A 27,939-nucleotide genomic window follows, 5' to 3' on the forward strand; every position below is an offset into this window, starting at 1 on the left:
TAAATGTTATAAAACAACTTTTGAACTTTTTATTCATCAACAAATCCTGAGAAAATGTATCACGGTTTCCACAAAAATATTAAGCAGCACAAATGTTTTCAACATGGATAATAATAAGATATGTTTCTTGAGCAGTAAATCAGCATATTAGAATGATTTCTGAAGATCATGTGACACTGAAGACTGGAGTAATGATGCTGAAAATTCAGCTTATAACATTATATAAATAAAAAATAAATCTTGAATCAAAATATGAACAGTTATTTATGATATGATTTATGTTAACATGATATATATTTGGACATTTGATTTGTCTTTAAGGTTACATTTGTATGGTTTATATTTTAAAATATTTTTTTATCATTTATATTTTTATCTTTATAACAGCTTATTACACAATTTGCTTCTCAAATAAATATATCTCGTTTAAAGGACGGCAAAATATTTTCACTGCCACGCAAAGAGTAAGAAATTCCATGTTTCGCAGTATGGCACTGTGCCGATTATTATATTAATATTATTGGGTCATATAAAGTTCAATAAGCTCTACGATAAGCACACAGGATTTAAAATCTCCTGAATGATCTAATGAGCTTAGAAAAAGGTGGTGGCGTTAAACAAAGGCCAGAGATGTAGCACAGGAAGTGAAGACAGATACAGTGGGATTAATATACAGGCAGAGATTGCAAAGGTTTAATGGATACTAACAAAAACAAAAAACTTTGACACAGCGGTGTTCTGTCCAGAGGTGCTGATCAGGGCAGTTTTACGTGCCAATTCAGTGCCGTTCCTAATATTTACTGTACACAGAGATCTTTCTGTTATTAATACCATGTGATGCTCCAAAAGGGAGGGTGAGGATGGAGAGGCCGCATGATAAAGCTGGCAGATGTTTTGTCTGACAGCGAGACACTAATCTTGGCGTTAAACACGATTGCTAATATCAATCACTACAGCTGAGGATTATTACATATTAACATAAATTATGCAAGTGTTTCAATAATCACATTTCGCTTCAATTTTACTGACATCCAGCAATGGACTTGCCACACTACAAACTAATCATGGCAGCATTCTGAGAGAAATTGAGATGTAATCGAGCATGCTTTCCATTTTCACCACAGCTATAATTTATGTGTCCTCATTCCAGAATGTATTAATTAAAAATACGATGGCTGCGTCTATCAGTCTTTTTATGTGTTGCTCATATTAAGCTCTAATAAGGGGACTTGTTGGGAGTTCGGCATCAGCACGTTTAATTTTAGTGGTTGCGCTGTGCTGGAGGGTAGGGTGGCTCTCACGTGGGCCTGCGTTGAGCTGGATGTGGACAGGCTCCTCACTCATAACCTGTCAACATGAAGTAATCCCTCACTGCAGTTCTGCCACAGCGATATACAGATCGGAGGGATTGGGCGAAGCAGGTAACGGACAGCTTCCTCAACCAATCAGAGTCTGTTCTTTCCTGTAAGTGGATTTTTTCACACACTGTAAAACACTCTGTGCTTTTTAAAAATGGCTCTGTGCCTTCTAAAGCACTGCCTAAAATGAATGGTCTAATTATATATTATATTCAACAGTTTGAACATTGGAACATGCAAACTATAATTTCTTAGCCTTATAATCTTTATTTATTTATATTATTTTTATGTTAAATACACTACCGTTCAAAAGTTTGGGGTCAGTAAGATAAAAAAATAAATTTGAAGTCAATACTTTTATTCAGGATACATTCAAATAAATATGGTTCATTTGAATTTTTCTTTTTAAAAAACATTGATAATTAATTTATTGAGCAGCAAATCATCATATCAGAATGATTTCTGAAGGTTCATGCCACGTTGAAGACCTAAGTAATGGCTGCTGAATTACAAATTATATTGAAATTATTGTGTTTTACTGTATTTTTGATCAAGTAAATGCAGCTTTTTATTTCCTATTATTTGATTGAAATAACCTACATCCAGCATTTTATGTCATAATTATTGTTATTCTTTGCTGTTTCCTTTACTAACTAACTGGCTCATAGTCAGTGTGTCAGCGTGTTTATATCTGTGTTCTCGCATGCGAGTAAGGGACAAATGCAGATGAAGTCATTGTTGCGATTGACGATAAACATTTGTGAACTCTATTGGCACGTAGGACAGATGACAGCCTGGCAGTGATGGGCTACTGTATCAACTGTTTACTGGCTTATGTATTTCTGTCCAGAGCTGATAAGTTGACTCCATCCTTGCCTTATTTAGTCAGCCAGAGTTCTGTGCTGCTGACACACCAGTGAGCATAAGAGAGAGAGAGAGAGAGAGAGAGAGAGAGAGAGAGAGAGAGAGAGAGAGAGAGAGAGAGAGAGAGAGAGAGAGAGCACAGGGCTGTAGGTTGACTGAACAATTAAATGCTCCTATACTCCCTCCTTTTTATGGTGAATGACTAATATCAACTGGAGCTGAGTGTGAAGAGGGTGAGAAAGGTGGGAGGGAAAATTGAAGGGCTCTTTTACCTCTCTCATTCTCTCATTCATAATCACTAGTATAGCCAGTGGCAAGGCAGTCATTATAAATGGGGGGAGGTGGGGTTTGCGCATATTCATACCACATTTAGAAATTTCTATCAATTTATGCTCATGCTCAACGTTTTGGGAGTTAATAAATATCAATGGCCTAATGTGACCCCCCACAGGTTTTAATTCGTTCTTAGGGTCATATTACATCTGAAAAACCTAAAGAACAAATAAGAAACAAAGAAACTAAACTTATTTTTGCACCATTAAGATTTTCTTTTAAATTGACCTTATTTTCCCTATTGACCCTAATTCTCATAAATGTAAAATGAAAAAATACAATATTTAAATGTAATAATTAAGTATTTATAGGTTATGGCCGCATGTTCTGTGCCTTTAAAATAAAAGAGTATGACAGTATTTTTTATTGTGAATAAATTCTAGGGTAAAATGTGACCTGGGCACTGGGCAGTCAGATTCATTTCTTTTTCTTTTCTTTTTTTTGAAGCTCTTGATGTGTCAACTTTTTTAAGGAGTGATAATAAAGAAATGCTATTCAATAATAAGAGATTTATTCAACCTAATTGTAGGTCCAAACAAAGTTAAAGCTAACCCCGCCAATGTGTACAACCAACCAAATTGTCAACAATTTCCCTGACTAACACTGTGTCTTATCCTAAAGTGAACCTGTTATATTCTGTAGTTGCCCTGACACTGAATCTATCACGTTTCCTTTCACAGTGAGGCCAAGTACGCAAGTTAACCTTTCACACCAACTCCTAAAACAGCAGATTCTGTTGACCACAGCAAGAGCCCAGCCCCTCAGGAAAGGGGGTGTGTGGGATTATATTTACGACCCTTTAAAGAGAATACACTCCAGGGTGGAGTGAAGATACGGAGCAGTATTACTGTATCAATCTCTAAAGCACTGATAGCCAGCCAAGATTGTAACCGTTAGCCTGCAAGCAAGCTCTAGCTCAGCTGTAACTGAATGCAAGTAATGCATAGTAAAATGGCTTTACTTTAATTTCATAGCACTGGTACTGACCCTGGAGCGTAAGCCCTGTAACCCTGACCCACTGCTCGCTGAGGGAGAGGTAACCACAGAACACAGGCCACTCTTGAGTGGGACAAATGCCAGATACTCAGCTAATGGTGCCCAGTATGTGCTATGTGGCTTATTCCATGTTATAATAAACACAGAAACTGTAAATAGCCTGAAAGTGCCACTCAAACCAACTGTTAACCTGTTTGACCCCTTTGTACACTGGCAGTGCTGCCTATATTCTACATCATGGTATTTATTTATTGATTGGCTGATCAACATGAGGTCAGAACGTCAGAGTCATGAGGCAGCCGGAACACACACATGAGGCAGACGTGCTCATATACACATACCAACAATCATTTACTAATGATGGTCTTTTATTTATGGTCTTTAACCCATAAATAAAAGATCTGGACTGAAAAGTGCTCTTTTATTCGTTACACCTACGTTAGTGGGTAGGGGTTAAATGTTACAAAGGTTACCGGTTCAGTTCCAAATTGGAGTGACACAGGAAGTCAGAATCTGTGCAATTCTGGTCTGTCGCTTTATACCAATCACATCATTTCTGTGTTGGCTTTGGGCCATTAAAATGGCACAATGTCTTACATTCTAACTGAGAATATGGAAACTACTGTATCTACACTACCGTTTAAAAGTTTGGGGTTGGGAAGATTTTGTAATGTCTTTGAAAGAAGTCAAATACAGTAAAAATAAATATTGTGAAATATTATAACAATTTGAAAGAACTGTTTTCTATTTTAGTCAAATCAAGTCATGTCATCTTCATTTATATAGCGCTTTTAACAATGTAGATTATTCCAAAGCAGCTTTGCTGTTCTGTTTTAACAGAAAACTCTTAAGTTCTTTCTGCGCAAACTTCAAAATAGCGAACCAGTGATAACGCCAATGGCGTGCACATGCGTATTAAGTTCTTTCTGCGCAATATAATATTATTATATTATTATAACAATTTAATATATGTTCAAATGTAATTTATTCCTATGATGGCAAAGGTGAATTTTCAGCATCATTACTCCAGTCTTCTGTCACATGATCCTTCGGAAATCATTATAATATGCTGAAGAAATATGTCATATTATTATCAATGTTGAAAACATGTATTTGTGTAAAAGAAAGAAAGTCATATCGGTTTGTAACAACTTGAGGGTGAGTAAATGATTAGGCTTATCATTTTTGGATGAACTATCCCTATAAAACCCATTAAGAAGTCTTTTTTTTTTTTTTTTTTGTAGTGCAAGCCCACTAATTTTTTAACCAAGACCCTTGTTCATTCGGTGGCTTCAACATTATGAGTGGGAGCACATAAGGATAACTTTCACTATATTAAAATACTCTAATGTTTGTTTGTGTAAAAATCACAGACTTGGATAATCCTTCATTAATCCTTCATTGGCTGCAAGTAAACTCTCTAATCCACTGGTTATGCTCATACAGTGTCTGTATACATTCATACCTTATGGAATTTGGTCTATTGAAGACGTTTGATTGAAGATGTTTGACGAAGCATCTGTTCGGGTGGTTAATGGAAGTAACATGAGCATGTGAGTTCCCCAAGACCTGTTTAGGATGCTTTGAATTTGCGTGCCTTGAATAAGTGGTTTACACAACACATCTATTAAAATATGTCTGTCTAGTATGGCTCTTGGCAAGGGAACAGACATCATAATAGAGTACATGAGATGCATGACCTCATGACTGCTCCCTGTGCACCTGAGCTATGGACAAATAATAGACACCAATCCTCAAAAAGGTTGTTTGTGCAGCCTTTTAAAATTCAGACTTCCTAAAGAAGATCGAACAAAAGAAATCTGTTAAAAACACCTGAGCTTTGCCGAACATGGTTGGTGTGACTGTGAAGCAACATCTAAAAATAGGTCTATGACATACGGTTAATGAATGAAATCTGAATAGTCGCCCCATACGCCATACGTCTGAACCATGCAGACATCACAGCTTAACAGTGCAAGTAGTAACAATCTTGGGAATGTTACAGAAGGCTTGATGTGGTTGGTGAACTTGATCACAACAGATTCAAGTCAACCTGTCGAGATTGCACATGATATATTACAAATTCTTGATGTCTCTACAGTTGTGACAGTCAAGTCATATATTCTTGTTATAATCATTTACTCACTTTCATGTCGTTTCAAAAACATTTGACTTTCTTACATCCAATACAAAAGAGAAGAATGTACTGGCCATATAATGATGATCGCACATGGGGATCTGTGCTGTTGAGCTTCAAAATGACAAAAACACACCATTAAACTATCATGAAAGTAGTCCATACGACTCATGTGCTATATACCATTTATTTGAAAGCCATATAGCTTTTTGTGACTAACAGACCAAAATGTGACTGATTATCAAAATGTTCTGAATATGAATATGTGGAAGTGCAACTGATATATAAAAGCTACAGTGGAGTTTCATTTTTATACCACTTTATTTTTATTATATAATATTATTATATTATTTATTTATTTTAAAAGGCTTTTATTTTTATATTTTCAGTTTTTTATTTATTTAAAGTTTTAGTAATTTTGTTATGGGCTTTTGTCATTTTTATACATTTTTTTATATATTTCTATTTAGCTTTATTTACTTTAAGCTGTCAGGGATCAAAATATTGATTTTGAAGATGTTGCAAATTATAGTTTTGAGAATATGTTTGAGATTGTGAATATGAGCCAGATGCTGAATACTGGGAAATGAGCTCTGATGAGGATAGTGATGATGGTATAAAACATCTGCTCAAACTGAACCCCTTCCAAGATCCAAAAGGTAACAAAATATGCTTTATTTTATTCCTCTGTAATTGTTACTCTAATATCAGGAAAGTTTTATATTATCACGACAGGTAGAGATCCATCCGTGTTAGATATAGATCTGGGTCACTAAAGACCCAAATATGTAATAATGATTGGCGAAACATTCTTGCATTTAAGGGTTAACAATAACACTGCAGTGCAGGGGATTGGGAAAGATTTAGACTAGGGCCTGTTTTTTTTTCTTCACACAAAACTATCTTATGGCTTCAGAATATTTTTTTGTCATTTTGGAGCTCAACAGCTCAGATTCCCATCCACTTTCATTACATGAAAAAGAGTGGACATTCTTCAACGTTTCTCCTTTCCCATTCCACTAAATATAGAAAGTCATACAAGTTTTGAAAAACATGAGGGTTAATAAATGATGAGAGAATTTTAATTTTTTGCCCCAGAAAGGAGATTTTCAGCAGAGGAGGTGCCTTACCTTGAAACTGCTATTTCCACTTTCGTCCTGGCGATAGCTGCCGCCCTTCGAGCCCCCTCCACGGCCCTGTCCACTTTCTCTTTAGTTTTATGGTTTTTAAGAGGAATAAGCTGCTTCCTTATCCCACGCACCAACACATTATTTTTATACTTCCCCTCCTCTTTGGTTCCATCTGGGAATATTGTGCATCCGTATCCATGCCTCTTGTTGTTCATCCATTCCCCTTCGTACTTCAGCCCATTGGATCGCTCACTGACTCCAAATCCATTGCGCTTATCATTCTTCCACTCGCCCATGTAGGACTCGGTGGTGGTGGCATCCACGTGGTCCTCCATGGGCGTGAACTCATCGGGCACTTCTCCGTCTCCATAGCTGATGGTGGAGTTGGCGTCGCTGGAGCTGATGCGGCTCATGGTGGCGTCACTACGCGCCGAGCTCCGTTTGCTAGAGATGGACGTTTTGGAGTCAGATTTCCGTAGCTGGCGGAGGCTGCCAAAGAGGGACCCGCGGCGGAACAGGCCCTTCTTCTTGCCGGTGACGACTTCGGTGTCGCTGTGAAAATTCAGCACGAAACCACCACGGCTTCCAACTGGCGTGTCGGGTACCGTATCCTGCAGGACGGCGCCATTGCTTTGCACACTCCTTAGGGAGGCCAGGGAGGTGCGAAGCGGAGAGCGTATGATGGTGGCCATTCCGTAAGGCACGCTCTGTCGCACACCGTAGCCATGCCTCATGCCCCCCATCCACTGGCCTTGATAAGTGCCTTATGAAACACAAAACAAAGTTAAACTTGTGTAGATCAAGTAAATGAACAGCACAAGCCTGGTAAAGTTGGTTTGGACCATATAATTTTAGTCTCAAATATAGCCTTAATGATTAAAGAAAGCATGCATTTTAGGTACATTAGCATATCAAGTATCAATTAATGTTAGTTGCATGAGAGTTATGTTTTATGTACAGAGTTCATCAGAGCTTAAACCACTGACACTCTTTACACACAATATCAGCAAGCACATTTGGAAACTAATATGGCTCCAAAATGCAAAGCATTAGGTAAATGTTGGATGTCACATTGCGATGCATTGAAAAAGCATAGAGTAGATTGTGGCACAAGTTTAATATACAATCTTGCTAAAATTAGCCTATATGTTATGCATTTATGTATATTTATCTTAATATCACCAGCATTTGTTTATTGTACTTTGAAAGCATTGGATTTTATGTACACACACTGGCAATGACCTCTGACCTGACAGTTGGCCAAAACATAAATAGAGTTAGGAACCTTGAATTGGTTCTTTTTCATGACGTTCTATTCCATTAAATTTCTTATAATTGCATTCTTATGGAATTGAATAATAGTATTTAGAGTGAAGACCTTTACAAAATCAGCACAAACCATACATCGACCAGTGCAGTCTGAATCTCACGAGTTGGTTCTTATTAGTGAACAAAAGCTAACATCCAGATAGACCAGTGTGTGCACAATTCCTGAGCGAATGACTCGGTTTTGAGAATATATAGGCCTAATCAATCTATTCAAAAACTATAAATACATAATATGTACATAATATATTACAGTTTTCTCTACACAAAGCCTTGATAAATGTTTATTTTATATTATATATGCAATTAATTTGTATTTTCTATCTTATTTTATTCATTACTTAGCACCTCATTTTAATAGTATTTTATTGTTGTTTTGTGTATTTCTTTTTCTAGTCATAATTTGTTTTCTGTATAATGTCTGTCTGTAAACAGAATCTTGCAATTAATGTACTTTAAATCTAAATTCAATTCAATAAAAACACAAACAAAACAAAAAAACAGTACGAACAGTGCGTCCGATTTTCAAACGAACGTATGATCAGATTCTTTTAAATGAATCAATACAATTTAAGACTCCCAAACGATACATTCTTATGAGCCGGTTCTTTTTAGTGAATCAAAAACAATTATGGATCAGTCGGAGCCGTTTCTGAATTAATCTGACTCACTTACTGAACCGCAAGTTATCGTCTTGTCCGAATCTAAACGAAGCAACAGCTGTTACAGTGTTATGTTGCACTAAACTCTTGAGGCTTAAAACGGCGTCGTTAGACTGGTTGTTCTATGATCATTTGTACATTTGTAGTCAAAGACATGAGTTTTTCTGCATGAATGAATGAATGAAATACGTTATAGGCTAATATATATATATATATATATATATATATATATATATATATATATATATATATATATATATATATATATATATATGCTGGTTTTGTCTTTCTGCAGAATAAAATTGATCCCTGATTTGTTTTATCTGCAATGATCGTTTGACAACAAGCTGCTAAGAGCAGTGTAGGCTATCAAAGCATGTGTGTGTGTGTTTTTTTGACGTTTCTTCCTCAAAACTACTAAAAAAAATCATTATTGTGACATTAAATAAAGGAACCGGAATCGTAATCATGCAATTGCTTACGATTCGAACCCCTCAACATACTTGACATTTGTAAACAGCAGTGGCACTTACCACCATCCCCATAGGTTTCGACTCCATATCCATCCTGTAGTCCATTACTCCATGTCCCATCGTATCTAGCAGGTGTATTGGTGCTCTGCCGAACTCCATAGCGACCCTTGAACCCGTGACTCCACTCCCCACGATAAAGCCATTTCCCCTTGGTCTCAACACCAAGCCCGTGGCGTTTGCCTTGCGACCAGTAGCCCTGGTACGTATTCCCGCTGGGCCAGGTGTAGACCCCGACTATCTCAAAACCGTGGGACCAGGACCCGGCGTACTCGCCTTGACCCTTGGGTCCCGTGCAGATGCCGTGTCCGTGGGCTTTCCCGTCCTCCCATCCGCCACAGAAAGTGCCTCCATCGTCGAAGTCGAACCGTCCGCCCGTCATTCAGAATGGGATGAAAATAAAAACAGTCGTAACGTTGCCGTGCGCTTCTTCTCGTCTTTCTCTTTCATTAAACCTTTTTTTCCCAGCCGAGTTCAGTAGCAACGATGAAACTTAGGCGAATTAATCACAGTGGAGATGTTGTTGGTTGGTATTTTTGCTTGGGTTGTGAGAGTATGAATGAGGAGGCAGGTTTAGTGCATCATTACCGAAGCCGCACACGCTGGAACCGCCGACTCCCTCCCGCTCGCAGGCGCTGCGCAGAGCAGAGAGAGAGCGCACACACCGAGACCGCGCGCGCCTCAGCTCAGCTGCGAGAGACGCTGTCAATCATCACGCGTCATCGGCGCGGCCACGCCCACTTCACCCTCACTGAAGACGCGCAGGTTCACTTTGTTTTGATTTTTTTATCTTCTTTATTTGAAATAAATAAATAAATAAATAAATAAATAAATAAATAAATAAATAAATAAATAAATAAATAAATAAATGAATGAATGAATGAATGAATGAATGAATGATTGAATGAATGAATGAATGAATAAATAAAATGTATCCCATAACTAATTTGAAGAATTATCTTACAATAGACTACCGAGAATTTACCAATTAAACATATTTTGGGAAGATTTAAGCTGAACTTTATTTTTATTTTTTTGTGGAATGGAAAAATAATTTTGCATTTGTATTTACTCAAAATGATTATGGAAGGATTTGAAAGGCTAATACATTTGTGTATTTGATGTGCTTTTTATATTTTCAGAATGACATTTTAGAATGTGAAGAACAATACAGTTTGCCATTATTTAATGAAGGCTGATAGGACAATTTACAATACATGAAAAGAAGTGGGCTTTTGCGAATGACGTTTTCATAGCACTGAAATGTATTTTCTTTCTTTTTCTTTCTCTGGCAGCTAATGTTGGAAATAATGTGACTATAATATACCTCTGTTCTTGTGGCATTAAATGGTTCAGATGGTGGAAATTGACCATCATGGACAGGCGAACTGCTGATAAAAGCTATATATAAGCGTATGTAAATGTAGAACTATAGAAGTAGGCCTATATTTCACAGATTGTTGCAAACCCACAACTCTGCATGCCATTCGTTTTATAAAATAGCAACATTTTCACTGAAACTCAATACGTTTTTACAACATATGTTTTTACATTGCTTTAACTCATCAAAATAAGTTAAGCAATTTTCAACTTTTTTATAAGTTATAAAAGATTCAACTCATTTTTAAGTCAGTTTAATGTGATTTAAGTTTAAATGACTTATATAGATTGTGCTTAAAAAATTAAATCGATTGTACTTTTAATCGATTTTTTTTTTTTTTTTTTTTTTTTTACATTGTAGAATGTTCTTTATTTTTGCAATTCTATTTTTCCCTTTAATCAAGATGATGACTTGAAGCAGTGGTTCTCAACCAGGATCCCAGAAGCCACTAGGGGGCATCAGCATACTTCCAAAGATGATTTGAAATTCTTTAAAATAAATTATAATTATCTAACTTATCTAAAACTCTACACGACATGACATCATGTTTCTTAAAATATTTTGATCTCATTTTAATTTGTCTCCTCAACTACTGCTGTTTTCAATAACAAACATAAAGTTCTTGAAATGTCTGGAATCACAAAAAGAATCACATACTTAATATAGCCTATAATATATGTAAAAAAATAAAAATATGCAGTGAATATGAAGCAGTGTAAATATGTGACAATTTTTTTTTAGGGTTGATACATGTTTTATTACTTAAAGGTGAACTGAACAACATTCTCGTTATTAATTTTTTTACTTTTCTTTCCTTTTTTTTCTTTTTCATGTAGAGATGTCTGTCTATATACCTACTTTCAACAACTGGGTTAATATGATTATATTGGATGCCATTCCTTTATGTAAAATCTCTGCGATTTGGATGGATGAATATTTTCAATGTAGCCTTAACATAATAGGTGTAATTTATCTACAAAAAAATATGTATTATAAAACATGGGAAAGTCTCTTTTTATTGTATGAAACAGATGACATTTCTAGCCTATTAAACTGCATATCATAAATTATCAGAATAAAATGTCAAAATTCTCATCAGTTTTGTAATAATGTAATGTATTTTGATAGAGAAGCACAGTCTACAGAGACATCTGCTGGTTCATTTAAAATGTGCGCCTCTGATTTATACTTCAACCATGATGAAAATTAATATAGGCCTAGCCTATTATAAATATTTACTGTTAAATAAAGCAGTTGACTAATTTTATTTGAGAGCATTAAATGCAATAATTTGCTTTTTATTTGATTTAAATTGAAAAAAAATTATTACTATTTTTTAAACAGCCTTTTGGCTATATAGGCTATGTTTTTTTTTGGGGGGGGGGGGGGGGGGGTATGAATGTGGATGTGTGTCCTTTAAGAAGTTGGGTACCACCACTTGAGGCTGCGCTGTTCAACAGACTGTGTCTTAAAACCTAGTGAGTTGCCTCCCTAGACAGCATTTGTGGGCATCATCTCTCGCTAGCAGGCTCAAGGCGCGATAGAATACGCGGGTACGCGCCTGTGATGGCGCTGCAAGCGCGTAATATGCTCAAAAATGATGCGCGCGCGTAGGATGCATAAACATATACCGTCGTAGTCAACTAGGTTTTGAGACACAGCCATCGACTGATAAAATGGCGCTGGAAAACATCGGCGAATCTCAGGATGAGAAGGAAATCCTTATTAAGAAGGATGCACAGGACAGCGGTGAGGTTGTCGAGAGCACAAAAAACAAAGAGTCCAAACTGATATTGTACCACTGGACTCAGTCATTCAGTTCTCAGAAGGTAAGCGATCCCATAATTCAACATTACTGGCGTAGACCGCTCAAGAGCATCAGGGTGGATGCAGTCTGTTGTTTTGATTGTGATATTCACATACTTTTAAAGATCTGACATTGTTTGGATTATTCCTCTATTCATATGGCTGTCTCAATTAAACAATTGCTGACTGACAATTGCATGTTAATTATTCATAAATTATACATTATTAATGATGCATGGTAATGCAAGTGTGAAGGCTGTGTCGAATTACTGTAATAATTACTGATAGATAATATATTAATGTAATACTGATTGATAGATAGATAGATATTTTACGCCTAAATTATATATTACACAACTATCTCAGAACCTTGGTTAACGTTCTGGCAAGGTTCCCCAGAGGGCACCTTGATATCAATTTGACGTCAAAAGTTAGTCAAGACTTGATCAAGATACTGCATATCATAAGGTCAGTTTGAAAGGCAATGTCTTCCAGTGGTAATTAGGTGAAAAGAGAAAGTTAAAACCCACATTGAAATTAGTTGGTGTATATGCAGGTCAATATGTTTGACATTCAGTTTACATCAAATCAATGTCATTGGTTTGGTTTTGACATCAATATGATTTGCATATTTCACCCTTTTTTATGTTGATTTTGACATCAATTTGATGTCTTTTCAATCAGTTGCCCACTGGGTCTCCTAAAGTTATGAACAAACATTGTTCCAGCAACGCTGGTAGAACATTAATTCAATGTTATCTGGTCTTTAATAATGTTCTCAAAAGGTTGGCACAAAAACATTATTTAAATTTCATTCATAGAAGTTTTTTTTTTTTTTTTTTTTTTAACGTTTTAGTTGGCGGTTCATCTAACATTTTTAAAAATGTTACTGCTTGTTTCAGAATGAACATTACATTCAAAAGTAACGTTCCTACAATGTTTGCTAAATTATCAAATGAAATGTTTCCTTAACGCTCAAATAACCATAATGGACATTTTGAATATTCAGAGAACGTACTCGGTTACTAACGTAACCTCGGTTCTCTCTAGAAGAGGGAACGAGTACTGCGTAAGATATCTTACGCTAGGGGAAAATCCTTTTCCGCGAGATATTGAAGCCAAAAATTATCCTTAATTTTGTAATAATGCAAAACGCGTTGCAGCAGCAATGCAGACATAGGCGAGACAGCTCGCGCGCCTATTGGCTGCTCTGCGGCAACTGCAGCAGCCTATCGAGCGAGGCCTGGCGTGACGTCAGACCCAATCAGGGCACTTCGCGCCCGCTGCGTCACGTCCCGCCGAAATGGGCGTGGTCTAGGCCTATAAATATCGCTCGCAGGCAGCTATTATCTGGTTTTTCATCATCGAAGCAACCAGAGCGTGTGCATGCACGGCAAGATACGCAGTACTCGTTCCCTCTTCTAGAGAGAACCGAGGTTACGTTAGTAACCGAGTACGTTCTCTTACAAGAGGTCTCTCGTACTGCGTAAGATATCTTACGCTAGGGGACCCAATGTAAAACGCCGAAAGCCCGGGGTACATATAGTGCACAATCACTCAGTGAACTCACAGAGAGTCCGGGAAGAAGGAGGGGTGCAGCCTCACTTTTCCACATAAAGTAGCGTCGATGGGACGCGAATTTCATCATACAGACAGGGCGGGGTACGGCCTGAACTGATGGGGAAAAATGTGGGTCTTACACAGTTTGCCCAGCTTTAAACTGTCGAACATTGAGCTGTGCTCAGCAAACGCAGCATTCTGAGCTGAACGCATCAGGTCAGATAATACTGGTAGTTTAGACCGACAGCAGCCTGGCCTGCAGGGCGGGAACCTCTAGGTTATAAAACCTTATAAATGTAGACGGGGAGGCCCAGCCTGCCGCCATACAAATATCTTGCAAGGCAATCCCACTTGACCAGGCCCACGAAGAGGCCATGCCTCTCGTGGAATGCGCTCTGACACCCAAAGGGCACTGCATGCCCTTGGAGGCGTATGCCAGCGCTATAGCATCAACTATCCATCTGGATAGGCTCTGTTTCGACGCGGCTAGTCCCTTAGAACGTCCGCTAAACGAAACAAAGAGCTGTTCCGTCTGTCTGAAAACAGACGAGCGAGACACATAAGCTCGTAATGCCCTGACTGGGCAAAGGAGGCTCGCGTCTCTTTCCTCATCAGGGACCGGTAGGGCTGACAGAGAGATAATCTGCGCCCTAAACGGTGTGTTGAGGGATTTTGGAACATAACCGTGCTTAGGTTTGAGTATAACTTTTGAGTCATTGGGCCCAAACTCCATGCACGCCGCGCTCACAGAGAGCGCGTGCAGATCCCCTATGCGCTTCACTGAAGCGAGAGCCAGCAAAAACACTGTTTTGAAAGACAGGTGTTTCAAATCGATTGACTGTAAAGGCTCAAATGGCGCACCTTTCATGGCTTCCAGAACCGTAGAAAGGTCCCATACGGGGACTGAGGGAGGTCTGGGAGGATTCAGTCTCTTAGCTCCTCTAAGGAAGCGGATGACTAAATCGTTCCTTCCTATTGACTGACCAAGCGTTGTTTCTGAGAACGCTGCTATAGCCGCCACATAAACTTTGAGCGTGGAGGGGGCCCTGCCCCCATCCAACAGCTCTTGTAGGAAGGAAAGCACCTCCGTCACATCACAGTTTGTGGGTGACACACCACGGGCTGTGCACCAGCCCGAAAACACTGACCATTTCGAAGAATAGAGTCGTCTTGTAGACGGAGCTCTAGCCTGCGTGATCGTGTTTAATACTCCTTTAGGGAGTCCAACATGTACCCGTTGATGGCCCAGACATGAAGGGACCATAGTTCCGGGTGAGGATGCCAGATCGAGCCGCGGGCCTGTGAGAGGAGATCTCTCCTCACTGGTACTGGCCACGGGGCAGTACTTGCTAACTGCATCACGGCTGGGAACCAAGGTTGGTTTTTCCAGAACGGTGCTACCAGCAGTACTGAGCATCCTTCTTCCCTGATCCGTTCTATCACCTGAGGCAGGAGAGAGACGGGGGGAAAAGCATAGAGCGGGCGGCGGGGCCACACATGGGCCAGCGCGCTCCTGCTCTTGGAGAAAAATTCTTGACAGTGAGCGTTTTCTTGAGACGCAAACAGGTCCACTTCCGCTCTGCCGAATTTCTTCCACAGCAGTTGGACTGTCTGTGGGTGTAGAGACCATTCGCCTGCCGGAACATTGTTCCTGGACAGTCTGTCTGGTCCTATATTCATGATCCCTGGCACGTGCGCTGCTCTGAGCGAGCGCAGGTTGCACTGAGCCCATACCGGGAGGCGTTCTGCCAGCCTGTACAGTTTCTCGGATCTGATGCCGCCCTGGCGATTTATGTAGGACACCACAGACATGTTGTCCGAACGGACCAAGACGTGGTGACCTCTTATTTGGGGACAAAAAACGCGTCAGCGCGTTGTCTACTGCCAGCATTTCGAGGCAGTTTATGTGCAGGAGCTTCTCCCGTTCTGACCACTGGCCGAAGAACGGTCTGCCCTCGAGCAGCGCTCCCCATCCCGAGGTGGACGCGTCCGTGGACACCACTTTCACCCTCGAGGAAGTCCCCAGGCTTACACCTGATTGGTACCAGTCGTTCGCTTTCCAGGGTTTCAGAGCTGTAACGCATTTCTGATTGACCCTGAGGCGAAGCAAACTGGGTGCCCACGCTTCGCGCGGGACTCGCGCTTTCAGCCAAAACTGCAGCGGGCGCATGCGGAGCAGACCCAGCTGGAGCACTGACGATGCTGAGGCCATGAGACCTAGCATCTTCTGAAATCTCTTGAGCGGGACAGACGCGCCGCAGCGAAAAGAGTTCGCTGTGCGTCGAATGTCTACCGCGCGCTGTTGTGATAGTCGCGCTATCATGGATAGTGAGTCCAGTTCTGTGCCCAGGAAAGATATTTTCTGACTGGGTGACAGGGAGCTCTTCGCCCAATTGACACTCAGACCCAAATCCTCGAGGTGATCGAGTAAAATGGTCGTGTGTTCTATGAGCACTGCGCGAGATTGCGCTAGAATCAGCCAATCGTCCAAATAGTTCAGCACTCGCATGCCTCTCATTCTGAGGGGTGCGAGCGCCGCATCCATGCACTTCGTAAATGTACGGGGTGCTAGGGACAAACCGAACGGCAGGACTGTGTACTGATATGCCTGGCCCTTGAAGGCGAATCTCAAATATCGCCTGAGACGTGACGCTATCTGTATTTGAAAATACGCGTCTTTCAGATCTATTGACACAAACCAATCTCCTTGGCGAATCTGCACAAGGATTTGCCTGGTCGTGAGCATCCTGAACTGTCGCTTCACAAGCACTTTGTTCAGTTGCCTTAGATCTAGTATGGGTCTGAGACCCCCGTCTTTTTTCGGTACCAGGAAGTATCTGCTGTATAGCCCTCCCTCGCTCTGATCTTGAGAGAGAGGTTCTATGGCCCCTTTGCTCAATAGTTTCGTCACTTCGGCTCGAAGTAGATGTGCTACTTCTGTTTTTACCGTGGTCTCGACGCGCGCCACATAGCGGCGAGGGCGTCGGCGAAACTGCAGCGAATAGCCTCTTTCTATAATGTTCAGCACCCACTTCGAAACCCCGGGTAGCTTTGCCCATGCGTCTGCATGGATAGCTAGGGGTCGAATACGAAGCGCGCTCCGCTCGCTCAGCGATGGAGAAGCTTCGGTGTGCTGTAACACAAGCGTGTCGCTCGTGACATTTGAGGCATGGGGCGCGCTGATGACAGCGGGCAGATTGCCCGCGCTCGACTCCTCTGCGGTGGTTAACCGCGAGGGGGAGGGCTGGGCGGTTCCCGTGGGAACTGTCATGTCTATGTGTGGATGTGGGCGCGGGACAGCGGGCACATTTATCACACCGAAAGCATCGTTCGCTTGCGTGAAGCGAGTGCACGTTGGTTTCGTTTTTACAGAAACCGTGAGACATGCATAACGTGGTGTTAGTGGGCACATTCACCATGTTTGAAGCGCAATCGGTCTGAGCCGATTCATGTGCGCGAGCCCTGTGTGACGGGCTGTGCTTGTGTGTAGAGATGGGCACTGGGCAGTGGGCATTCTTCTTACACATAAAGCACCATCGGCCGTGGCCGGGACACCAGAAAAAATTCACACTTATGGGATTTATCTGGGTAGCCGTAAAAACGGCGTTTGTGTGCAGGCAAGCGGGTGACAGAACCGACTTGTTTACTGCAGGATACACTGGAACAGTCACATTTACTGGAACTGAACGAGCGAGAAGTTGCCATAGAAACAGAGAGCGTCAACATGCTGGCGTTTATTGCAGGCCTGCGTGCATTACAACAGGCTTGTTCACTGCAATATTGACATTTCCAGTCGCCTGAATTCCAGAGGGGAATGGGAAATGTATAGGAAAAAGGAGGTTGGTCCGTCCGCAGCGGGACCAGAAAAACTCCCTTTTTTCCTTACGCCAGTGACGCACGGAACACCATAGAAACGGTGTTTGGGTGCAGGCGAGCGGGTTGTACAACGCGCTCGTTGGCTGCAAAATACACATCTGCAGTCGCCTTTTCAGGGAACTGACAGAGCGAGCATTGACGGCATAATTTTATCTGCCGGTAGACCCGGGGATCGAACGCGGGTCTCTCGCGTGCAAAAACCTGAGAGTCTGCCACTGGGCCACAGGGGGAGACACATTGTAACTCAGTTAGCGCGAGTATTATAAGAGAGCGTCAACGTGCTGGCGTTTGTTTGCAGGCATGCGTGTATTACAACAGGCTTGCTCACTGCAATACAGACATTTCCAGTCGCCCGAACTTCAGAGGGGAATGAGAAATGTACGAGAAAGAGGAGGTCGGTCCGTCCGCGGGGGGACCAGAAAACGCTCTTTTCTCCTTTCGCCAGTGACGCACGGAAACCATAGAAACGGTGTTTGGGTGCAGGCGAGCGGGTTGTGCAACGCGCTCGTTGGCTGCAAAATGCACGTCTGCAGTCGCTTTTCAGGGAACTGACAGAGCGAAGCATTGGCGGCATAATTTTAACTGCCGCTAGACCGGGATTCGAACTCCGGTCTCTCGTGAGAAAAACCAATGATTCCGCCACTGAGCCACAGGGGGGAACACAAAGATTTTCGGATGCACGAGCATATAAGAGCGTCACATGCTTTCTTCGGCGTATGCTTGCAGGCGCGCTTGTATTAAAACAGGCTCGCCTGCTGCAATATTGATATTTCCAGTCGCATGATCAGGGAACTGGGAATATGTATGAGAAATTGAAGGTCAGTCCATCCTCGGAGGGACTAAAAAACACATCTTTCTCCTTTCGCCGGTGAGTGACGCATGAATGGGGCGCAGAAGGCAGGGTAGCTTTCTTATAAAGTAAAGAAAAACTAACCCCGACCGTCCGCTTCCAGCCTCCCTTGTGAGCGGCGCAGTTTGCGCGGCTTGAACAGAGGGAGAGAGAAAGCTAGCCCCGTGACCGCCCGCTCCTGACATCCTCTGTGAGCGGCGCGGTGTGCGCGGCTCGAACAGAGGGAGAACAGGTATCGTCCCCCAAGCAGGCAAGGCAAGCGGGCGAACCGGCAAGCTTTGCGGGTTGGGGGGGGGGGCGGAGGAGCAGTCTCGGAGAAGGATGCCAGGTGAGTCCTCAGAGTCACCATAGGCAGTACCTAACTCGCAGTGAGGGCAGTCGCCGTCAGCGAGTGCGAGAGCTGCGTGATCAGGAAAAGGGGCGTCTTGAAAAAGACGGCCAGCTCTTTTAGTGCAATGGGAGTGTGTGTCGCTGCGGCGAGCACACACACATACATAAACACAGTAGCAGAGAAAGGATATAATGCCGGAAAGCGCAGCAGGAAGGCAAGGAAGGCGGCGCGGCCAGCGACTTCAGTGACTCGTCCCGCTGAAGGTGCTCTCTTTCAGACGGCGCGGCTTCTTATCCAGCTCCAGCGATGCGTGTGCTTCGCTTGAAGGATGAAAAATCAGATCGCTGCCTGCGAGCGATATTTATAGGCCTAGACCACGCCCATTTCGGCGGGACGTGACGCAGCGGGCGCGAAGTGCCCTGATTGGGTCTGACGTCACGCCAGGCCTCGCTCGATAGGCTGCTGCAGTTGCCGCAGAGCAGCCAATAGGCGCGCGAGCTGTCTCGCCTATGTCTGCATTGCTGCTGCAACGCGTTTTGCATTATTACAAAATTAAGGATAATTTTTGGCTTCAATATCTCGCGGAAAAGGATTTTCCCCTAGCGTAAGATATCTTACGCAGTACGAGAGACCTCTAGTAAGAGAACATAACGTTTTCAAAACTTTAGGAAAACGTTCTTATAACATATTTTTTGTTTGCTGGACTGCTGTTGTTTTCTTCAACAAAATGAGAGTTGGAGTGCAAAATAACTGATGTTTCAGTCTTTCTATGGTATAAAATTCTAAAGAAACGGCCCAAAAAATGAACATAATGTTTCTGTCATAGGTGAGACTGGCAATAGCTGAGAAAGGTCTTCAGTGTGAGGAGTATGATGTGAGTCTGCCTCTGAGTGAACACAATGAGCCCTGGTTTATGCATCTGAACCCCACTGGTGAGGTTCCTGTGCTGGTTCACAATGACAGTGTCATCTGTGACCCCACACAAATCATGGACTATTTGGAGCAGAACTTCTGTGATGGTAAACGCTTAGGATTAGGACTTAAACCTCATCACACTTTTATTTCATTAAAATGAATTAACCGCAAGAAAAGTATAGGTTTAATACTAAATTGGTTATCATAGATGTTACTGTATTTGTTGAATTCATAGTGTTCTAAACAATTGTTGTAAAAGTACATTCGAACATACCCACATCATTTGCCAAAATACTGATTAATCTTTATGTATAACACATGCTATGTTTATTTACATGGCCATAAACACCAGACGTGATAAACAATGTCAATAAACTAAACACAAATCTAAAGCAATAATACTTTCCCGATTTAAAAATAGTTGGAGACATTTGGGATATTGTAAGTAATCAACTTAAAAAAATATATAACACTGGCCTTGAGATTTTGGGATATTTTAATGCAAAATTCTTACATATTGTACCTTTAATGTTGTGTGCAAAACAGTATTTACATTCCAGAATGCATGAATTAAAGTGTAAATGCCATAAATACAAGAGTACTAAAGGGCATATCATGTTGATTAACCCTCTGATGTAAAATTATTGTAATCATCCAGGGTGTGATGTCACATCCTAATAATGATAATACTAATAGTTCTATATGTCTGTCCCTTTTATAAGTACCTCTGGAATATATCCCATTGGTATATATGCAATTTATATAATTCTTTTTTTAATATTACTTATTTAATTATTAGTAATATTAAAAAATAAATTATATCTACACTACTGGTCAAAAATTTGGGGGAAAAACGTGCAAAAGTTTTTGAAACAGGGCTGTATTTCTTTGATAAAAAATACAATAAAAACTGTAATAATTGTGAAAGATTATAGGGGTGTAAAGATACCCTAATTTCACGATTCGATACATATCACGAAACTGAACTCACGATACGATATTATTGCGATACTCCTATGAAGACATATGATAAAAAGTTAACAAAATATTTATTGTTGATTAAAATGCTAAATTTGATATTTAATTGTGGGTGTAAATGAATAGGCTTGGACTTGGTGCTGATAACCCAATGCACAGGACAATGGTAACACCAGAATAAATATTATTCTGAAGCTGAATATACAGAATTATTTTAGACGAATATGCTAGCACTCTGTTACTGACTAGATATATTTAAAATAACGTAGGCCACTTTTTACTGGTAACATAAGACATTTGGCATTATCACAGGACCCACAAATATTCACCTATTGCATTATTATACATTATATTCAACATAGTCGTTTAATGTAGTACTGACACTAAAACTCTGAAAACTTGAATTTTTTCTCTCACAGTAATTTTTATTATGCTTTTTTTGTATTGCAATATATTGTAACACCCCTAATTATTTAAATAACTGTTTTCTATTTGAATATTTTTTTTAATGGAATTTATTCCTGTGATGTGAAAGGTGAATTCTCAACAGCCATTACTCCAGTCTTCAGTGTCACGTGATCCTTAAGAAATAAATTCCTTGCAAGAATAAATTAAATTTTTAAATATTCAAAATAGAAAACATTATTTGAATATCCCACATTATTACTGTTTTACTGTATTTTGATCAAAGAAATGCAACCTTGGTGAGCATAAGAGACCTTCATTTTTTTAAGTACAATCAATTTAAATTTTTAAGTACAAGAGCATAAGAGATAAGAGAATCTTAATGATTCCAAACATTTGACCAGTAGTGTATATTTTAAATTAAATCAAAAACTGTTGGAAATGTTTCTGCTGTTGTTTTAAAGTAAAAAGAAACATTGCGTTTTTTTTCTTAGTGATTTAATTCATGCGTCAGAGGGTTCAATAAATGAATGAATAAACAAATGAACAGCTGATTTACCATGTGTTAATATCTGTCATTTTTTGCTACTGTGTGTTTATGTTTGTTTTATGCTTGAGCTGCTTTTGCTGTGTTCAGTGCATTTGTCGTCTTAAGGGTGAGCACCTGTCCCGCATTTTGCAGAACAGTCCCGAAATTGGGAGCTTTGTCCCCTCATCCCACGAGTCAAGACGTAGTCAGTGTCCCGCATTTCAATTATGCCTGTGTTATTTTATTTCTTCCCTAAAATTACAAAACCACAATAAGAAATATAATACAAAAAAAAGTGATTGGCTTTTGTGCAGCCATCATGTTGTAGCTAGAGCGGTAAAATAACCAACCAACGCATTCATTGGTAGGGATTTTTCTGCTAATGACGACTTTGTTGATGAAGCAAAGGAACCATGTGGACCTCATCAAAAGTAATTAAATCTAACTACACCAGCCAGGGCAACAAAAACATTCAAGTTCAAGATGCACTGAATCCGGTAAAAACTCCATTTATTATTTACATAGTCTAATAAAGGAAAATAAAGTAGTTGCTACTTAAGAAAATGTATTTTAATATAATATGTGTTTTTTTTTATCTATACTAGCCTGTTATTCAGTTCATTATATTTACCGGTTGTAGACTGAATAGTTCCAGAGTAAATTATATATTTATTACTTGAACTTGAGCAAATAGAATGCCAGTCACAGAGTCACAATTAACAAAGCTTATTGACGATTTAAAACGTTATCATCCAATGTGATGGCAAATAGGCTTTCCAACTAATGTAAATCAATATTTACATAGTATAATAGTAGTAAATGTATCTCTCACACACGTGTTTTGCATTGCCCTGCAAAATCACATCTACTGTTCTGCAACAGAGCAATAACCAGGTGGTCACCCTAGTCTTCTTTTCATTTGGTTCCATTTATGTTTGCATGCACCTTGTTAAGTTCAGCATGCCAGGGCAGAATTTTGGATAACATGAGAGGCATTGGAGGGTAAGTCAAAATAAGATATTTTCCATTGAGGATAGCAGGTCATGTAGATTGCAGCAACATTTTTTTGTCATTTATTTGGATAATGTACTGTATGTTGTTTGTTCTCTGAATCAGAGCACACACCAAAGCTCATCCCAGAAGAGGGAAGCACGTATTATCATCGAGTACAGCATTACAGAGAACTGCTGGACTCCCTGCAGATGGATGCGTACACCCATGGCTGCATCCTCCACCCAGAGATCACCGTAGACTCCCACATTCCAGCTTATGCCACCACTCACATTCGCAGTAAGACGGGGACGCAGCGTAATAACTTCATATGAACATACAGTTTTTGGGTATACTGTGAATTAACTGTGATTTCTGTCTTATAGCACAGATTGGAAACACAGAATCTGAGCTTAAGAAACTAGCAGCAGAGAATCCTGATCTTAAAGACGCTTATATTGCAAAACAGAGGCGCCTGAAGGTAAGTAAACATGCAGTGTTCAATTTTTCATATGATTACCCTCTCTGTTTTTATTCTGCTGAGTATGTGCAATTAATTTTGACTACAATCTTGCTTACGATGCCAAGAAAGTGATTGCTGAGTGTCATAAAATACTATTTATGTGAATCTCTCTAGAGTAAATTGTTTGACCATGATAACATGAAATACCTGAAGAAACTCCTGGATGAACTAGAGAGTGTTCTGGATCAAGTGGAGACGGAGCTGCAGAGGAGGATTGAGGAGACACCAGGTAGGAGAATCTTCTGTTAAACACATTGTAAAAATGTTTTGATGTGGGGACATAATAAATGAACTGGTTTTATTCAAAATTAAATTAACATTTACATTTACATTGAATCATTTAGCAGATGCATTTGTCCAAAGCGACTTACAAATAAGGAGAGCAATAGAAGCAATCAAAGTAGCAACAGGGCAGCAATATGCTAGTGCTGAGACCAGTCACAGTTAGTCTTGCACAGTATACATAGCAAGTTTTTTATTTATTTTTTATAAATAGATATAGTAAGTGTCAGTATTAATGGGTCAAGTGTTGCCTGAAAAAGATGCTTCTTCAGCAGGTTCTTGAAAATGGGTAAAGACTCAGCAGCTCGGGTTGAGTTAGGCAGGTCATCCACCAACAGGGAACCACAAGGTGCCATTCACTTGCAGAGCGCAAGCTTCTGGATGGCACGTTGGTTTGGAGTAATGAGTTTGGGAATAGGGGTGCAGAGCCAGTGGTTGTTCTGTAGGCAAGCATCAGTGCCTTGAATTTGATGCGAGAGAATTAGATTTTGGCAACCAGTGCAAGTTTTTGAGGAGAGGTGTGACGTGCGCTCTCTTCGACTCGTTGAAGACTACTCTTGCAGCAGCATTCTGGATCAATTGCAGAGGTTTGACAGTACACTCTGGAAGGCCTGCGAAGAGAGCATTACAATAGTCCAGTCTGGATAGAACAAGAGCTTGGACAAGGAGATGTGTAGCCTTCTAGGAAGGGTCTGGTCATCCTAATGTTGTATAAGGCAAATCTGCAGGACCGGGCAGTTCTAGCAATGTGGTCTGTGAAATTCAGCTATTCATCAATCACAACTCCAAGGTTCCTGGCTGTCCTAGATGGAGTTATTGTTGACGAACCCAGCTGAATGGAGAAGTTGTGATGGAGTGTTGGGTTGGCCGGGACCACAAGCAAAGTTTAGTTGAAGGTGGTGGTCCTTCATCCTGCAAGAAATGTCTGTCAGGCAGGCTGAGATGGGAGCAGCTACTGTCAGATCATCTGGTTGGAATGAGAGGTGTGTACTCAGCATAGCAGTGATAGGAAAAGCTATGTTTCTGATTGACCAATCCTAGTAACACATGTAGATGGATAAGAGAAGTGGTCCAAGCACTGAGCCCTGAGGCACCCCCGTGGCTAGATGTTGTGACCTAGACACTTCAACCCTCCACAACACCCTGACGGACCTACCTGAGAGGTTACCCGAGCCTGCTTAAATTCTGTGGGAAAGGTACCAGTGTGAAGAGAGGTGTTGATGATATGAGTGAGTGCGGGTACAACTGAAAAAGAAATGGCTTGAAGGAGGTGAGTGGGGATAGGATCAAGCGGACAGGTAGTAGGGTGATTAGAAAGGAGTTTGGAGACTTCTGCCTCTGATAGCGGAGAGAAGGAGGGGAGAGAGTGTGTGTGTGTAAGATATGTGTGTGTGTCAAATTGTGGTGTGGAAAAGAATGTGGCAAAGTCGTCAGCTGTTAGGGTTGATGAAAGAGGGGGGGAGGAGGAGGGTTAAGAAGAGAGGAGAAGGTATTGAAAAGCATGCGAGAATCAGAAGAATTGTTCATTTTGTTGTGGTAGTAAGTCATTTTAGCAGTAGTGACATTAGCAGAGAAGCAAGAGAGGAGGGATTGATACAAACCAAGGGGGGCAGAGGGGTTGGCACAGGCTGGCCTGGATGAAAGGGGGCAGAAGTTGTCAAAGCAGGATGTTAGAGTGGAGAAAAGAGTATCAGTTGCACTGTTAGTATCTAGTTATGAGTGATGAGGACTGATTAGGGGGAGGAAGTGTGGATGAGGCCAAAGAGGACAGGCGGGAGGGTGAGAGTAAGCGTAGGTTACGCCGAATGGTGACCTGTGGAGGAGTGTGTGTTGTGTCCTGAGCGAGGTTGAGGTTAAGAGTGAGGAGGAAGTGATAAAAGCCTGTTTAAATACGGTCCAATTGGTTACCTGATTTTTGAGTAGATACTCGCTTGAGGTCAAATGAGGCAAGCAGAGTCTGAGGTTTTTCTAGGTGGATGTTGAAGTCTTCAAGAACTACCAGAGGTGTACCATCCTCAGGGAAGGATGAGAGTAACACATCCAACTCCTCCAACAAATTTCCAAGCAGTTCTGTCTTCGCAAGAAATTAATTAATTATTTTCTAAACAAACAATCTGGCTGGGAGAAAAAATATATATATTATTTTCGTTTTTAGCACATCGTTGTCATGTAAACGTATCCTACATTATTGGAGAAGTATCACCAATCAGTATCCCCATCAGAGAATAGATGACTAGTGAATTTCCATTTTATGCCGACTTTATTTCTTTTAGCTTTTTAAACTTCTCGTCTCTCTCTAGAAGAGGGCAGTCAGCAGGCTTGGCTCTGTGGCGAGTTCTTCAGCATTGCGGACGTTTCCCTCGCCGTCACCCTTCATCGCCTCAAGTTCCTGGGCCTGTCCCGTCGGTACTGGGGAAATGGGATTCGGGTCAACCTGGAGACATATTATGAGCGTGTCCTGAACAGACCGACATTCCGCAGAGTGCTTGGCCAAGTCAATAACATCCTCATATCCGCTGTGCTGCCCACCGCATTCAGGGTGGCAAAGAAAAAGGCTCCAGCCTTTGTTGGTGCCACTTTATTGATTGGGTTGATTGGGGGTGCCACTTACCTGGCTTTCAATTATTTTAAAAAGAGACTTACTGTGTCTTGAGACATCTATTGGGACTCATTCAACATTGTTCTGTCTTGACCTGTGTATAATTATTGTCACAATTGGCTCATATATACTGTAACAGTTTGATGATTGTTGCACAAGAAGCACTTTTCTGCCATAATATGAAGCAAATCAGTTTGGAAAACTGACACAAAGCTTTTTTTTTTTTTTTTTTTTGTGATATGTTCATTAAACTAACTTACATGGCTTCAATTCTTGCTGTAAGTCCTTCATGGCCAGCTTTAGCTTTATGCTAAAATTTCTTTGTAAATGTCTGCTCGCAATTACAGAAAAAAATAAATCCCAGATTTCCAAGCATCAGGCTTGTAAAATCCATATACTAAAATATGTGTATTATTAGGATGAGAGTTTGTGACTGTTCTGCACAAGTTTCATTCATTCATGCTTTTCACTTGATAAGTCAAAGGATTTACAATACTATATGCAAACCTAATTTCTCTGCACAGGAAAGACAAATATAATAAAGCCTATTTCTCAGTTATGCAAGTGTCTGGTTTACAGTAATTATAGAATGTTTTGTTTGAAATCAGTGGGCCTACTGCATCAAAGTTGAAGCTAAACAGAAGTATTCCTCTCCTATGTCCCCTTTTTATATATATATATACAGTATATCTGTCTGGTGCCATTGATCCATGTTGTGTAGGACCACAAACACCATGAGGTGGCAGTGTTGCCATTTTATTGTTAAGCAGTAAAGAGGATTTTATAGCGACCTCTGACTGAGTTGCCTGAGATAAAGTTAAAGAAATATTGCATTCAGCAACTGATCATCATGCAACTCACCCATTCCTATTTCTCAACTGATTGGACTTGACATCTTGCTCTTTAGTTGCCAGTTGCTGTGTTTCATTAATTTGCTGAAGTCTTTATATTCTAAAATGTAAGACATGATTTCCCATTGCATTAATTCAGGTATCCAAATCACTGTCGGGTGTGGTTATGTCTTATAAATATTGCAAATGTCATCATATTAATGTGTTCTGGCCAGATGTAAGAAACATCTGGATGATTCACAAAGAGTTCACATTTACAATATGGCCCATTAGGTTGCCATAAAAGAAATGAGTCTGGAAAAGCAGAGTCTCTTCTTCTATGAATACACAAAGTGTATTGGCGAGTATTTTATAAGCTTCAGGCTTTGTGCGTGCCCTTTTGCTGACGTGGTGCACTTGTTTGAACTATTTCCCATTCTAAGTGTATATTTATTCTAAGACTAGTTTTATCTCAACAAAAAGAAAACATTGAAATTCAACACCACTTCCTTAGTGTCAAAACACACTTGACTTGTTTGACCATAATCTGTATGATCTATTGTGTTGCTCACACAACAGTTGCTTTTAAGTAACCATAAAGTTGAAGAACTGTTGAATTTATAGGGGTAAACCAGGTTATATTTAAATCCCTTGAAAACGGCAACGATTCACTTTCATGGAACTGACCAAGTGTGCGATTTATATTCACTTCAGACTGATTAACTTGTAATCAAGGGCCTAATGGCTT

The 27,939-nt window shown here is 40.5% G+C and overlaps 2 protein-coding genes across 3 annotated transcripts in view; one reads left to right on the plus strand and one right to left on the minus strand.

Annotated features, from left to right (window-relative positions):
* jph1a (junctophilin 1a) overlaps positions 1 to 10,023 on the minus strand; it is a 34,987-nt gene extending 24,964 nt beyond the window's left edge. The window contains exons 1-2 of the mRNA XM_082183632.1: positions 9,340 to 10,023; positions 6,819 to 7,581 (exon numbers count right to left, since the gene is read on the minus strand). Of these exons, the coding sequence (XP_082039758.1) occupies positions 6,819 to 7,581; positions 9,340 to 9,718 (1,142 nt within the window). The 5' untranslated portion in view covers positions 9,719 to 10,023. The remainder of the gene's footprint in view (positions 1 to 6,818; positions 7,582 to 9,339) is intronic.
* A 2,196-nt stretch (positions 10,024 to 12,219) lies between these two features.
* Positions 12,220 to 26,703, plus strand: gdap1 (ganglioside induced differentiation associated protein 1). 2 transcript variants are annotated; one of them, XM_082183768.1, is made up of 6 exons: positions 12,220 to 12,546; positions 19,967 to 20,159; positions 23,084 to 23,257; positions 23,344 to 23,438; positions 23,595 to 23,709; positions 26,066 to 26,703. In XM_082183768.1, exons 1-6 carry the CDS (start codon positions 12,394 to 12,396, stop codon positions 26,413 to 26,415), a joined length of 1,080 nt encoding a protein of 359 aa, XP_082039894.1. In that variant the 5' UTR covers positions 12,220 to 12,393; the 3' UTR covers positions 26,416 to 26,703. The 2 variants fall into 2 exon arrangements, with proteins under 2 accessions (XP_082039894.1, XP_082039893.1); XM_082183767.1 differs by having other exon boundaries at positions 12,222 to 12,546; positions 26,063 to 26,703.
* Positions 26,704 to 27,939: the final 1,236 nt, after the last annotated feature.

Source organism: Leuciscus leuciscus, assembly GCF_965113295.1.
Source record: "Leuciscus leuciscus genome assembly, chromosome: 11".
Taxonomy (NCBI): Eukaryota; Metazoa; Chordata; class Actinopteri; order Cypriniformes; family Leuciscidae; genus Leuciscus; species Leuciscus leuciscus.

What these genes read in the sequence shown, in the direction of transcription:
- gdap1 (XM_082183767.1), top strand. Translation starts at nt 12,394, where the DNA reads ATGGCGCTGGAAAACATCGGCGAATCTCAGGATGAGAAGGAAATCCTT. An exon ending in AGTCATTCAGTTCTCAGAAG is followed by an intron (nt 12,547 to 19,966) that starts GTAAGCGATCCC and finishes TTTCTGTCATAG; the next exon opens with GTGAGACTGGCAATAGCTGA. An exon ending in GGAGCAGAACTTCTGTGATG is followed by an intron (nt 20,160 to 23,083) that starts GTAAACGCTTAG and finishes TCTCTGAATCAG; the next exon opens with AGCACACACCAAAGCTCATC.